This window comes from Thamnophis sirtalis, unplaced genomic scaffold (assembly GCF_051295495.1).
Source record: "Thamnophis sirtalis isolate CommonGarterSnake01/CBP01778 unplaced genomic scaffold, rThaSir2_p1.2 scaffold_4, whole genome shotgun sequence".
NCBI lineage: Eukaryota > Metazoa > Chordata > Lepidosauria > Squamata > Natricidae > Thamnophis > Thamnophis sirtalis.
The window spans coordinates 92,834,563-92,850,639 of record NW_028261384.1 but is presented as its reverse complement, the minus strand read 5'-3'; the positions used below and the strand labels follow the sequence as shown (position 1 = coordinate 92,850,639).

Below are 16,077 nucleotides of genomic sequence, written 5' to 3'. Positions count from 1 at the left end.
TCCTGCTCTCAAAGTGGAGGATTTAAAGTCAATTCATTTAAGTACCAGAGATTAATTGCATCATACTCTTGTTTTTTTTTATTTAAAAAAAATCCCTTCTTTTCCCTTTGACACATTAGGGCAAGATACAGCCCTTACTTATTCAGGGGCAAGGAAAATATTTTTTGCCGCTTAACAATTTGGCAATTTGGTAAGAGTTTTGAAAACGTTTGAAAAGTATCCATGGAAAAAACTGTGGGACCCCAGAGTTAGTACATGGTAGTGCTCATTTAGGGGATTATCCACAAAGCTTCTTTACCTGATCTTACCAATTGTTGATGACATGCCTCAAGCTGAAGCCTCCATCCAGGAAGCACCGTCACTAAAACAGCATAAAAATAGATACAGCAGGAAAGCAGTGGTTTCTAGCAGCAACTGGAATAAGCCTTTTTCTCTGCATTTTATATTTCATTGGGGAAGCCAAAGGACATCAGTGAGCTCTAGGGCTCCAATTGGCTTGTTTCCCCAAACACCACCCTGAAAAGGGAGTGCCTCTATTTTAGCTGCTGGGGAAAGGAGAGCTTTGCCTGACAACTCCAAGATTTGGGTGGGGGCAGGGGGAGAGGAGGGTGGGGGTCTGGTAAAAATACCAATTTTATAGACGTTTCAAAGGGAATTATTGGTGCCAGTAACTTTTCCTTACAACCCCATGATGATCCATTCCCTTATCTCTACATCTGCTAGAAAGCAAGGCTGTCACATTTTCTAACTGTGGGAGAAGGACTGCTATAGGTATGGTAGTTTTCCACTTTCCTTTGATATGGAGAACAGTATGTTGCTGGACTTATAAGTAAGAGCTTGAGTGACTTGGACCAATCCCATTCTTTAGCTGAACTTAAGAGAATCACTATTGTAGGGGGGAAGGAATCAATCTTATCTCTAATAAGGTACACAATAAGATGTTCCCACTCTCCTTAAGCTCTTACAGAAAAAGATAAGACTCTATATGCAATAAATATGAATACATTCAACTAGGACTTTAGCATCCCTCTGAAAAATAAAAGGCCATCAATACTTGGTCAAATGTAAAATTTATTAGCGTGTCATATCTGAATTGCATGTTCATGTTATATGCTGTGTCTACATTTAAATAAGCCAATTTATTGATTAAATTTATATGGCTCACATTTTACTATCCAATTACAGCTATATGTTTATTATTTATCATATGATGAGAACATAAAAGTTGTGACAGACATTCCTGGACATACCTGTGATCCAGTGCTGCAGCATCAACATTCAGTCCTTTTCTGCTGTCATGCGATCACATTTTGGGCACTGGGCAGTTGGCCCAAATTTGTGGCCATTTGTAGCATCTCAGTGCTTTTAACAAAGTTTTTTCCAAAATAATCAGCATATGCTTTGATGTTTTTTGTAAAACCAGCCTGTAGTGAATAATGGGTATGCTTAATAACTGCAGCAAAAAGGTTGCAAAATTGGGCTGAACAGACCTCATTACAATCATAAGTTAAGGAATACCTGTAAACAGGATGACTGTATTGCCTATAATGATAGCTATCTCTGCTACTCTATTGCTGGTAGCTTTAATTGTTTTTAATTATTGAATGCTATGTTAGCTTTTTATGATTTTTATTGTACATCAGAGTCACATTCTATCAGATGGCCTCTATATAATTGTGATATCTATCAATCAACCACCAAGAACTAGCATTAGAGAGGAAAGTCTATTTTCATACATGAAAATGTTCTCTCGTGTTCATCTGAACTTTTACCTAAAGTCGCTTTCTATCCAATAACTGTAACAGGACTGTATACTATACAGCTAAGAAGTATTCAAGACAAATTGCAGACTGGGTTGAGAAGTTATATCAACATCTTTATCTTAAAATTGTCCTATCAAACAACTTAAGCTCTATGGCCTTACTGCCACAATCAATGCCAAGAATTATCCATTTTCAACAGTAATGTTTCCAGAGACACTAGTCAAGTTTGAAAACATGGATAGTGTTTCTTTACTTATCTCTGACTCTTGTTGGCCTGTCATATTTTTTGAGAGGTTATTTCTCCATCTCCATTCTTACATAGATTCATCTGTAACTCTGTCTTAAATGCAGTTCTGTCTTAAGTTTACAGCTGGAGAGATCCTACGCTAATACCATTAACTAAAAGGTATTTGTGCATTTATTTATTTTTCTTATTCATAATCGTCTGTACAAAAGACAAGAAGGAAAAAGTGGTAGATGCTGTGTCCACATAACATGCAATTACTATATTGAACTGAATCCAGTTGCTTAATTTTTCCAAAACACTAAACTATTAGTCATACTGATTTGTACAATGACCCAGATATTAGCCATCCACGTTCTAATCCAACATATTATAGCCCACCATTGCAAGGTTCGTAAATTTTGTAAGCAAGTTTTATATAAACTCAGCTAATGTTTTTATCCACCATAAAATTTTGTAAAGGATAGAAAAAGCTTTGTGTAGAAGTAGCTTTAATGCATTTGATATTTTCACTTTTCTGTGCAACTTAAAGATGGTTAATTAAAATATAAATGATGTGGTAATTGGGCAATTAGAAGAAATATCTGCATCCCTCCTTTTCAATTGTTCAGTTTTAACGAGTATAACTACCAATTCAATGGTTTCTATACAGGAAATTATTTCTCCCTAGCTGTAAACCAAAACAATATTCTGGAAAGAGATTATGTTGTTAGAAGTAAAAATATTAAATTGGAGCTCATGGCCATTATATATAAATGAAAGGACTGAATAAAACGCTCAAATTCAGCATTATTTAGCCTAGTATAACATTGTAGAATAGAATACAATGATTTGTCTTAGACTATGTGTAAACCAAGTCAAAACCTGTAATTCCAAATCTGATTGCACAACCATGTTTTAAGGAACTTCTGGAAAGATGGTGGAGCCAGGGCCAGCCTCACCTGAGAGGGGAAACAATATCTCTGAAGTTCTACCAGATATAAGTTCTTCGCAGGCAGGCTTCAAAACATACTTATTCTGCCAAATATAATGGAATGGGCAGAGGTAGTCTGATAGAGGTGGTTCCTCATTTTACCCATGCCAAGAGGGATTTTAAAGATCAAAAGAAGCATACAAGTTCAACATTGCTATTTTCAAGATACGTCCCTTTCTAGGTAGTACATTAGACATTGTATTATTGAAGGGACACAGTGGCTCAATGGCTAAGACTCTGAGCTTGTTGATCTGAAAGGTTGGCAGTTCAAATCCCTAGTGCTGCATAATGGAGGGAACTCCCATTACATGTCCGAGCTTCTGCCAATCTAGCAGTTCAAAAGCACATAAAAAAATGCAAGTAGAAAAATGGGGACCACCTTTGGTGGAAAGATAACAGTGTTCTAAACAGACTTTGCTGTTTAGTCATGCAGGTCATATGACCATGGAGATGTCTTTGGACAGCGCTGGGTCTTCGGCTTTGAAACAGAGATTACCACCACCCCCTAGAATCAGGAACAACTAGCACATATGTGCGATGGGAACCTTTACCGTTACCCTATTATTGAAAGCACTGAGGAATTTGGTAAGGAAACATCTCTGAAAGGTTAATTCAGTTGGTCACGGGTTGTCTAGTATACCCTCCCTTTTTTTTCAAGGTTCCTTTTCTTCTACTTATTAATTTTCAGCTATGATCATCTTCCCTTCTTCACAGCTAAATACATCTCAAAAGTGGAACACAAACAGTAAGGTGTAATATTCCAAGTCTGTTATTGCTGAACAGAATGGAACTATCACTTCCCTTGTTTTAATGTTTTGATTTTTAAATTTTTGTTAATATCTCAAGAAGTTATTTTTAATTTAAAGATTTTTCTATTGGCTTTTTCCTGTCATAGTTTTAAACTATGTTTTCTAGAATGAATAGCTTCAGAATTAGGAAATAAAGATATTCCTATTTGTTGACCTTACATTGGTTAGTTTGTCTTCATTCTATAAGAGACAATTGAGATATGAATAAAATAACAAGAATCTTCTTTTTGTACTATTTAACAATTCGGTGATAACTGATACTGAAGAATAGGAACTTTTGTGCTGAAAACATATCCATGAATAATTTTAATAAGAGAGGAACAAAAGATATAGAGAAATAAAATGTTTATTGAATTAGTCTTTAGTTTTACACAATGTAATATAGCACATAATGAATTGCATTTAAAAAAATAAAGTTTAGAGGCCAGCATAGCATCAAGAGTATTCTGCCTGAACAAGGTGAAAATTCTGCATTGTAGTCTGAGAGCTAACCCGTTTATTGAGGAACAGACCAGATGCAAATTAGGATCATAACAGAAAAATGAAATGGGAAGTTATTTTATGAATTCCTGATCCATTATGAATTCTTAGGATAAATAATTTTATATTTTATAAAGTGTTATATTTTTACTATGTTTTTTTCAAATTCAGAGGAGGCCATAAGTTAAGAAGTCCATCAGTATCAGCTTGGCATGCAACTGAGCATCAATTTATGTCATTAACAGATTTAAATCCTTTCCCAGAATTGTAAGAGATATTGATGGGGGAGAAAATTAGGTTTAAAATTTGCTACTTATATACTTCCACAAAACATTTTACAGACCAGCTGATACTGCAAAACAGGAAAACTCTCCACCTTCTCCTTAGTCACTCTTCCCACATCAAGTGTCATTTGCACAATGTGAGTCTAAGATAGAAAAGAGCTATTCTTTTGTAGGAATTCTTGCAAATGGCTTATTATCATACTGTTAAGAATGATTAACAACATATTTCTAATGTTTTTTGTTGCAGATGTTATAGTAATAATAGATTGCCATAACAACATTGTATTAATATATGTAGTTACTTTTTTTGTGAAAATTGAGCCTTAGTGAAACAGAGACACAAACACAAAATAGGAGGTCCAATATCTGAAGAGGATGTGCCTATTAATATATCCTTCAGACACTATTACTCTAGTAATACTGCCCGTTTATTATTTTAAAAAATCTATGATACTCCTTTAGATCATAAAAGGCAAACTGTTGAACCATATATTTTTTCAATAGAAATGCAGCTCAAAAAATATTGTCTCCTAAGACTCTATCTAGCTTTGATGTCTGCCTGTCTTTGAACATCTCCACTGCAATAATTTGAAATAGATTTTGTCCATAAAATGATTGTCATACTAAATAAGAATAAGAAACCACATGCAAACCAGAGTTGTGCTTTCAGACCAAAGGAACAAGTTAGTAGCTTAATAGCCAGACATCAAGACATTCTGACATTTGATGCTACGTATTATACAAGGTGACTGCTTTCCATGCTGCTCTTACCTCTTCATACAAACTGAAATTTCCAAGCAAGGCATGTAAATAGCTAAAGTGACTGCATTCACAAACAACCAAAGTGACTCATAACTAAAATTGTACAAATCTTATCAGACTAAACAAGCATTTTGAACAAGCATTTTAATTAATATAGTCAACAGATTATTTGTGCTAATATTTAGCACAATATTTAGCAAAATATTTGCAATGAAGGCAATATATACTACTATAAAGATTTCAAATGTGTTTAATTTCAGGTAATTGAAATTTTGTCAAGGTTGTCATTACTAAATAAATAACAATTTCAAGTACCACAGCTATAGCTATATTATATGATTAAGGGGAATACTGAGAGATCTAAGAAAAATAACAAATTGAAAAGGTACAATTTTCATTTAAACAGTTTAAAATTTTGCACACAAATGTGTCTAGGCTTGGAGTTAGATTATGTTCTTAAGAAGCATACTTAATTAGTACTTCAGATAATAATTTTGAGGAAGGGAGTTTATACCCTGCAGCTTTGGAATGTCAAAAGATTTCCAGAAGATAAATTGCTTTCTGAAGCAGCTATTACACCATAAAAAAGTGGCTGGTAAAAACATAGTATCTTTAAGGCAGGCAAGCGGCATAACTTGATTGTTAATGTCTGTGACAGTGTCGCACAAAAACATGTTAATTTGATATTAGGATTGTTACTTCAGCCCACAAGATTAATCCTGCCCCCCACTCACTGTACAGCTATATAATAAAAAGAAGTATTAGAAGAGCAAAGATAAGTTAGAAAAATCTGCACACATGCAATTGAAACACTTACCCCAGTATCTCAAACATGAATTAGGTTTCCTGCTAAATTGGAAAACAGCATTGGTCAGTCTGTAATTGTTTTTTATATTTAAAAAATGTGCTTCTAAAATTTAAGTAAGTCATTGTTATTTACCAGTCAAATACCATCAATAATATTGCCCAATACATGATTCTCCCATACTGAGTTTATCTATTTATCTCATCTTAGTCCTCCCAAAGATAAATCTAGATTTATTAAAAGAAAAATTAATAGATGAGAAAAGTAGACAGATGAAGTCTACTATTTCTCCTTCTCAGAAAATAATTAGATGAAGAAGCCAATTCTTTTTCTGAGTATTCTACTTGCAGATCATTTGATGATCGCCTGCATCTGATCTAGATTTTTCTTAAAACTTTCTTAGACATTGTCATCACTGCATCTTTATATTTCTGACACAAAACAAAGAGAAAAAATTAAAAGATGTTCTACCTAGCCAGAGATGGTTTCTGGAGTAATTTATTTCAATCATTTGAAGAGACAGAATAAATAATGTAAATATATATTCAGGTTTTTAGAAAAGGAAGTAAAAGATAAGTAATAAATGCAATATTAATAAATTCCATAAAAAAATACTTCAGGATATCATGTTACGTTTTTAACACCTTGAGACATATACCTATGATGCAGAATAATTTGTAAAATAAAATAAAATATTATATTGGATCAACAAGCATACATTAAATATTGCCTAAATGCTTCATATCTGCCTGCCTGCCTGAACAACTCTATAGCATTCTAAAACCTAAGTTTAGTCCAATAAAAATACATTTCTTTCATCTGGACATATTCTCTATCTTCCATTAAACTATCAGAAAGAACTTTAAATAAAATAAGACTCTGCTTACTACCAGACTTGTGGAGAAGACAAAAAGCAGCAAATAATTTATATCATGAATTATCTTGGGTGAAAATAAACTTTATATGCTGCCATATAAATATCTAAATATAATTAGAATATGGGAGTTATGGGTTATTAATGTCCAGAATTGCTCAGGCAAATTTTCTACTCAAAATTGAAGCACCCACTGTCCACATAAAGAATGGTGTATCACTTTTTTTGATTGTCAAAGATAGATCAGATGGTAGTTAAACTTGTCCAGATATTGACACCCGAGTTTACAGCTTTAATCTTTCCACGTGGAACTCACAAATATTTATTATGAATTAGGATCTTTTTGGTCATTTAATTCATGTTTTAAGGCCACAATTCTGAACCAATTAAATAAAATTCATTAATGAAAAATCTGTGTGGCAATTAAATAGCAGAATGATCATTACTAAAAATAATAGTGATCTCCTCAAACAACTCAGGCCATTTCCATTTTATGAGTGACAATTATTATTAGATTTACTATTTAGCAACTTCAAGTGCTTTTAGATAAATACAGTTTTAAAGTATTTATAATCATGGAACATGTTGAAGCTCTTAGAAAGTTTGTGCTTTATTCCTTTTGTAAACTTTACTACTACTGCACACCTCCAAATTTGACAGAAATAAGCAGATTTACAGCAGATTAAAAAAAGGAGATACCTCTGCAAAAGCAGATAAAAATATTTTTAAGAAAATCATGAAATGGTGTTTTCCATACATACCAGCAATTTACAACAAACTAGAATATTTCACATGAGCTGTATAAATGTTATAGTGGGATGAGATGATCCAATACACAAAAGTGAGCCCTACAAAAAATGTAATGAAAAAGCTGTGCTAAATTTTTGTACTACCTGAACACATTCACAAAGTGCAAGAACAATTATTTTGTTGGACTCGTATTTGTGGAGAAACCAACAGGCTCTAAGCATTTTATATGTCTGCCTACCTCCATATATATGGCCAGTATAAACCAAATTTCCACATGGTGCTTGAAATCCAGATCAAATTCAACACCAAGAAAGCTTTGTCTCCAATGCTTAAGCAGTTTGGTGACTATTAGTCCATGCTAGGCACGACAATTACAGACAGGTATTTCTGATGTCATTTATTCAAGCTAGCATTCTATCTGAGACCTAGGCATTCTCCGTAAACTTAAGGAATGTCGGTGTATCTCCTGCATCTGCCGGATCCGGTCCTTCTGCCACATTAGATTTTGCGGCATTGGATATTTTTGGGTACCATGTAAGGACCGAAAAGGGATTCTAACGTGACAGGCTGTAGCACGGCAGCGAGGCTGAGGCATAGGAGGGAGTAACAGCCAACGCTTCTTCTCAGCACAGTAGCGGTAGGCCTCTTTTCTGTACTGTTTATCAGTATCATCACTGTTCTTCCATCCACCTATGATGAAGATATCATCTTTGTAATAGCAGATAGCTGCCCCTTCAATGCTAAGGACCTCTGATGGTAAGCTTTCCAGAATATCATCAGGTAATTGGTTAGAGATTTTTCTCTTGGCCTCTTCATGGTCTAGAGGATAGCTTCTGGGACAACAAGAAGCGGTGTGGTAAAAGTTGGTGTTCCCCACAACCATTTGGAAGCAGCAATAGTTGTCAAGGAGTGGCAGAGCCTCACAATCTCGCCACTGTCGTGTGTCTGCATCATAGCAAATAATGACAGACCGTAAGCCATCTTCATTATCTCCATCAACTGGTGTGCGAGCTGCCATGTAAACAAATCTGTTGTCTATTGTAATCACTTTAACATCCCGGAGTATCTTTGGGGCAGACTCTAAGTTGTGCCACTTATCTTGATCAGGGTTGTAGACAGCTACATCTTTAAAACCAGGGATGAAATTCCCATGGCCACCAATACTGTACAGGTTTCCCTTTACCTCAGTAAGTCCAAAAGAATGCTTTCTGGTTATGAGATTTGAAACCTGCTCCCAAACATTTCTACCTGGGTTATACCTTTCCATGGTCTTGGCAAAGCCAGGCTCCATGGAACCTGCCACATAAAGATAGGATTCGGTTACTACCACAGCATGTCCATCAAGGTGATTGTGTATGTGTGGTAAATTCACCCATCTATCTTCATCAATAAAATACCCTACACACTCACTCAAGTAATCACCTCCCTCAGACACACCACCAATAACCATGATAACATCCATGTTTTGGCCAAAACGAGGCAGAGATGAGTTGGGGGAGTTAGCTTGTTGGAGTGTACCCATCTGAAAATTCTCACCCTTGAGAGCATGGCTTTCCACTGCTTCCAACACAAGTTTGAGGCATGCTTCATTGCTTGATACCAGCTTTTCAGATTTAACATGCCGAGTCAAATAGGTTGGTTTAATTTGTGATAGTCGGAGAAGCTTAAAGAGCTCTTCAAAATACTTTTCTCTTTCGTCAGGATTTCTCTGGACCCACTTTAAAACCATCTCAAAGAGAATCTCTTCGGCATCCACTGTGATTTCTGAATCTGAAAGCCAGTCCCTAATAAGGTGAAATGGCAAAGTATAGAACTCTTCATCTTCGATGACTTTGTAGAAGTTTCTCCTGATCATCTCGGCAGCTTTTAAAGCCAGCTGGTTCAAAGAGTACATATGAGCTAAGCTGTGAATGGCTACAGAGTTGGAGAGACTCAGTTTTTTCTTGAGGAATTCCCCGCAGAACTCTTTTAGACGTATTAGTAAGAACCTGCAAAGCAAAGAGGCAATTTAGAAATTCCACCAGAGAATTATTAGAAAGTTAAAAACTTGTACTTTGCTTTCCACTAAGCTGACATTCAAAAATGTCAAGTGCCACTGTCTTTTTTTAAAAAGGTGCCAGGGCTGAATTTGTCTTTAAGTGTCCAGCAGTCCCCCTTCATGCTATAACTCAAGTAATTCAGAAACTACACTATGAAGAAATGTTGCCATAAGAACATTCTACCCTGGTAAGAGTTCAATGCTGCCATTGGGTGTATTTCTACACTTTGTTAAAGTCTAATAACATCTTGATATGCATTATAGCAATGACCCTCCTTGGTGGCCTTCCCTAAGAACTCCCTGGGGGTGGGGGGTTATGATGCCTCCTTCACCCGTCAAAACTCGGGAAAACCTTTCTGCCGACGGACATCAGGGCGGCTGGTTTGTCACCTGACACACTTCGCTCCTCCTTCCCGCCTCACCTGTCGGCCAACTCCAGAACCTCGTGCACGTTGCCAGGACTGACGCGGACTGTCCCCGTGTACATGAAGCTGATGACCGCCTCGATCGTCTCCGGGTCTGGTCCCGCTCCCGAACTCCATTTCCGTAACTCCACCCGCCCCGAGCGGGACTCCGCAAAGTCGCCCAGAAGGAGAGGAGCGAAGTATTCGGTGGCCGCTGCCAGGACCGAGCGGTGCGCCCGGAATTCTCGCGGTGGGGGATCGGAGGAGGCCCCGCCCACTCCCTTCTCCTCCTCCTCTTCTTCTTCCTCCTCATTGCTGCCGCCACTGAAGGCTAGCGTGACGTCACAGAAGAGGCCTAACCGCCGCTGCTCGTTCTGGCGGCAGGCGAGGTCGGAGCAGTGGGCCATGCACGAAAACACCTCCGAGTCAGCCTCTGAGTCTGGCCCCGCCTCGCCCTCCAGTCCAGGGAGGCTGACATCTGCGTCGCCGTGGCCTCCTGCGTCCAAATCGCCGCCACCTCCAGCCGCCGCCATCTTAGCTTCTCCTCAATCAATTCGAACACTTTTCCCGTAGCTACATCCAATTACGTCACTTACAGGGTAATAGAGATATGAATATATTATACTTCCGGAAATAAAAATCACCGCTTGCAACGATAGATAAAAGAATGATAGATATAAAATTCGCGCAAGTTATCTTGTTTGCAAAAACTGTTTCTCTTTGTTTTGGATCACTTCCCCAATTCTTTCTTGAATTAGTATGTTTATTTATTTATTCTTAGCCGAAATAGAAAGAGGAAGTTAATCTCTGGCAGACCAATATTTTCAGAAAATAACAAATTAAAAATCAAATGGTCTTCCTGAAAACAAAATAAACTTTTAAAGCCTGTAAAAATACTTTTAAAAAAAGGTAATGGAGATAATTTAAAATTAGACTAAATTGCAACTGAAATTTAATATAATTATAAAGATAATGAAAAAAAATTTCTTGATTTAAGAATTTTAATACTGCCACCGTTTCTTGGAATCCCGTCCTGGTATGTCACTTATGTGAAACCAGTAAAAAGTTAATCCTTCTCATTTATAGAATGTGGCTAGTTATCATTATTTTAAGGCTATATTTACTGAGTACACTATACCAAACATACAATAGCAGAATTGGAAGGTACCTTGGAGGTCTTCTAGTCTAACCCCTATATCGTTTCAGACAAATGGCTATCCAACATCTTCTTAAAAGACTTCCAGTGTTGGGGCCTTCACAACTTCTGGAGGCAAGCTGTTCCACTGATTAATTGTTCTAACTGTCAGGAAATTTCTCCTCAGTTCTAAGTTGTTTCTCTCCTTGATCAGTTTCCACCCATTGCTTTTTGTTCTACCCTCAGGTGCCTAGGAGAATAGTTTGACTCCCTCTTCTTTGTGGGAACCCCTGAGATATTGGAACACTGCTATCATGTCTCCCCTAGTCCTTCTTTTCATTAAACTAGACGTACCCAGTTCCTGCAACTATTCTTCATATGTTTTAGTCTCCAGTGCCCTAATCATCTTTGTTGCTCTTCTCTGCATTCTTTCTAGAGTCTCCACATCTTTTCTACATCGTGGCAACCAAAACTGAATGCAGTAGTCCAAGTGTGGCCTTACCAAGGCATTATAAAGTGGTATTAACACTTCATGTGATCTTGATTCTATGACCCTCCTTGTTTATGTAGCCTATAACTGTGTTAGCTTTTTTGGCAGCTGCTGTGTCAGCACCTCTCCATTTAATAATTAGGAAAGAAAGACCATGAGACTCCATGCGTGGAAAATCAAATGTACTTTTACTAATTAAAAATGGTTAGAGAGCGGTTGCATAGCGAAGTCTGATTAATTAGGCGCGAAAGCAGTTGATATATAGAATAGCCCATTCCACACCCCCTGGCATGATAGGCCTAGGCCAATCATAAGTCCTTCAAGTGTCAGGTGTGAGATAACTTCAAAAGGCATCACGAAGATGGAATGTCGGTGCCGTTAGTCCAGGCGGGAAACACCCACGCATGCGTAGTCTGACCATCCAGTGAACTCCAGAACATTCCTCCAGCACATCGAGTAACCCCACCCAAATACCATGGCCTCCCTCCCCGTTTCATGGCAGCTGAAGCAACAGCAAAGCAGAAGCTGACATGCTGCACACTGCTGGATCATATTTAAATGGTTGTCCATTAGGACTCCAACATCCCTCTCACAGTTAATACTATTGAGCAAAGTACCACCTATACTTAAGGTGACCAGATTTTCAGATTGGTAAAGAGGGACACCATTGACTGGGGGGGGGGGGAGCTAGACCATGGCGGTTACTGCCAGCCCGCGACCTCGCTAGGGACGTCTGGTCACCTTAATTATACACAACCTCTCTCTATCCATCCATCCGTCTGTCTGTCTATCTGCCTGCCTATCTAGTTATGGTATCCCTCTCCCTCTTTCCCCCTCTCTTTCTCCATCCATCTATCTGCTTGCCTACCTATCTCTCTCTCTTTCTCTCTATCCATCCGTCTATCTGCCTGCCTATCTGTCTATCTAGTTATGGTCTCTCTCTCTCTCTCCCTCTCCCTCCCTCATCTCATTATCATCTATCTCACTGTTTCTCCACCTTTTTTTTTTAATTATTTTTTTATTTTTATTTTGTTACATAGACGACACATACCCACAACAATAAAAACAAAACAAAACAAAACAAAAAGAAAAAAACCCATCATCACATATCCTCCTTTCCTTTCCCTTTCCTTCCTCCCTCCCTCCTTTCTCTACTTTCCTCCTTCCTCCTCTCCTTCCCCTTCCTTCTTCCCTTCCCTTTCTCCTACTCCTGTTCTTCCTCTTCCCCTTTCTACCCTCTCTTCCCCTCTTTCTCTCCTTTCCATCCTCCTCTCCTTACCTCTTTCTTCTTTCCCCCATCTTCCTTTCATTCTCTCCTCCTTTCTCCCTTTCTCCCAACTCCCTTTCTGGGAGTTGAAGTCCACACACTTTCAAGTCTCCAAGGTGGAGAAAGACTGATCTATCTAATTAATATAATTATTTCTCCCTCTCTTTTTTGCTCTCTCTCCAGCGCACACACGCAAATGCATAGGGCAGCCCACCTCACACACAGGTAACTCTGGGCGGCTTATGGGAAGAGGACAGCCGACTACTCACCCACGCGGGGGGGGGGGGCAGGATTTCGCCAAGAAAAGTTAACTTTCCTGCGAAAGGGACCGGCAGCCTCTCAGCTCTTCCCGGCTGGGGAGACCTCCCCCCACTTCCACTCCTGCGACCCTCCTCCCGCCTCCTTGGAGCTTCAAGCAAGCTAACTGGGAAGGCCAGAGAAGAAGAAGAAGCGGCGGCGTGAGGTCAGCAGTCCTTGGGGGCACGGCGGAAGCCCTGCCAAAGCGCCCCTTTCCCGGCTCAGCTGGCATTGCTGCTGCTGAGGGCAGAAGGGGAGGAGGAGGAGGAGGAAGATAAAGTGGTGGTGTGGTCCCTGCAGCCGCTGAGGCGGGAAAGGTACGCTTTGACAGGACTTCCACAGCCCTGCCAAAGCACCCCTTTCCCGGCTTGGCTGCTGCTGCTGCTGCTGCTGCTGAGGGCGGAAGGGGAGGAGGAGGAGGAGGAAGATAAAGTGGTGGTGTGGTCCCTGCAGCCGCTGAGGTGGGAAAGGTACGCTTTGACAGGGCTTCCACAGCCCTGCCAAAGCACCCCTTTCCCGGCTCGGCTGCCATTGCTGCTGCTGAGAGCGGAAGGGGAGGAGGAGGAGGAGGAGGAAGATAAAGTGGTGGTGTGGTCCCTTTCCCGCCGAGGCGGGAAAGGGGCACTTTGACAGGGCTTCCACAGCGCTGTGGAAGCCCTGCCAAAGTGCCCCTTTCCTGCCTCGGCTGCTGCTGCTGCTGAAAGCGGAAGGGGAGGAGAAGGAAGAAGGAGCGGGATGAGCAGCGAGCGGAGCCTCGTTTAAAAGCAACGATGGCTGTGGCCGCTTGTTCGCTCCGCTGCTCTTGCGTGGAGGTCTGAGGAGGCAGAGGGGTGGGAGGGGTGTGAAGGAACCAGCGCGGCAGCGGCTGCGCTGGGTAGGTGCTGCCCCGGAGCCCAAGGGTGGGTGGGCTGGCGAGCGGGCGCCTTTCTCACACACAGGGAAGGGAAGGAGGGCTGCGGCGGCTTTTTCACTAACCCCGCGTAGGTTACTAATTCCCACCGGTTACTCACCAGTGAAGCTGAAGCAGCAAAACAAAGCAAACGGCCGCGAAATGAAATGGAGACTCCTGCAACTCACGCGGCGTGCTAAGCGGACTCCAGCCAATCAGTGAGCTGGCTGGGATGGAAAACTTCCTGTGTCTGCTTAAAGTTTTCCATCCCAGCCAGCTCACTGATTGGCTGGAGTCCAGGCCAATCAGTGAGCGGCAGGCTGGGCTGGCTTAGATTTTTAGAAATAGATGGGGAAATAACGAGCGAGCTAGCGGCAGCTGATGGGCGGGGAGCCAGCGAGCGCCAAAATAAAGCGGGGTTTTTTGAGAACTTGGTGGGATGCGGGAAAAATGATGAAAAGTCGTGCCTGTCCCGCCAGATGCGTACCTGTGCATTTCATTTTTCTTGCCTAAATATACAACCTTACTCTCTTCACCATTGAATTTCATTTTATTAGATAGTTTTATTAGATGTTCAGGTTTGTCAAGATGCTTCTGTATTTTAAGCCTATCTTCTGGAGTGTTAGCTATTCCTGCCAGCTTGGTATCATCTGCAAATTTGATGAGTTCCCCATTTATTCCCTCATCCAAATCATTGATGAAGATGTTGAAGAGTACTGGGCCTAAAACAGAGTCTTGGGGTTCTCCATTGCATACTTCCCTCCATGAAGATGCAGTTCCTTTGAGGACTACATGTTGAGTGCCGTTGGTCAGCCAGTTACAAATCCATCCAGTGGTGATGCTGTCTAACCCACATTCTTCTACTTTATCTAGTAGTAGGTTATGGTCTACCTTATCAAATGCCTTACTGAAGTCCAAGTAAACTATATCGATGGCATTCCTCTGGTCCATTAATTTTGTCACTTTGTCAAAGAATGCAGTAAGATAAGTCTGGCATGATCTGTTTTTGACAAACCCATGTCGGCTTTTGGCTATTACTTTGTTTGCTTCTAGGTGTTCGTTAATTCGTTGCTTATCTTTTCCAGAATCTTTCCTGGTATTGAGGTCAGGCTGATAGGTCTATAGTTTCCTGAATTTATTTATTTTTCTGTTTTTGAAGATGGGAACCATATCAGCTCTTTTCCAGTCCTCTGGCAGTTCCCTGGTGCTCCAGGATCTCTGAAAGATATAGTTCAGTGGTTCTGAGATCTTGTCTGCCAGTTCCTTCAGAACCCTGGGGTGTAATCCGTCCGGTCTTGGTGATTTGAACTCGTCTAGAGTAGACAGATGCTCACTTACCATTTTCTTCCCTATTTCAACTTGTGTTCCTAATCTGATTTTTGTGGTGCTGTTTTTGATAGGTTGGACTGTTATATCCCTTTGTGTAAAGACAGATGCAAAAAATGAGTTAAATAGTTCTGTTTGCTCCCTGTTGCTTGCCACTTTCTCCCAGCAATAGACAATTGTTTCCTTAACTTTTTTCTTGTTTTTAACAGGTTTGCAGTTTGCAGTTTATTAGGATTTGTATGCCGGCCACTCTCGAGAGACTCAGTGCGGCTTACAGATAAGGCAGGAAGGGGGAACATATAAAAATTTTTAAAAAAACAGACATTAAAATTTCACAACATTCATATAGCTTAGAATGGGGCTGAATAAATCAACAGCACCAGGCCTGCCGGAACAGCCAGGTCTTAATCGCTTTGCGGAAGGCTGGAAGAGTAGTAAGGGTCCGGATCTCCACGGGGAGATCGTTCCATAGGGCTGGAGCAGCTAC

General features: G+C 40.0%; 1 protein-coding gene across 1 annotated transcript; it reads right to left on the bottom strand.

Moving 5' to 3' along the window:
• Window positions 1-4,119: 4,119 nt before the first annotated feature.
• Window positions 4,120-10,794, bottom strand: LOC148045986 (kelch-like protein 11). Its single transcript, XM_087713412.1, has 2 exons — window positions 10,205-10,794; window positions 4,120-9,732 (listed from the first exon to the last, which is right to left on the bottom strand). The coding sequence occupies exons 1-2, from the start codon at window positions 10,717-10,719 to the stop codon at window positions 8,151-8,153; spliced, it is 2,097 nt and encodes a 698-aa protein (XP_087569538.1). The 5' UTR covers window positions 10,720-10,794; the 3' UTR covers window positions 4,120-8,150.
• Window positions 10,795-16,077: the final 5,283 nt, after the last annotated feature.

Bases quoted from the DNA above. Each gene is read 5' to 3' on its own strand.
- LOC148045986 (XM_087713412.1), bottom strand. From the start codon at position 10,719: ATGGCGGCGGCTGGAGGTGGCGGCGATTTGGACGCAGGAGGCCACGGC. The intron at 9,733-10,204 runs GTGAGGCGGGAA...TTTGCTTTGCAG, and splicing joins GTTCTGGAGTTGGCCGACAG to GTTCTTACTAATACGTCTAA.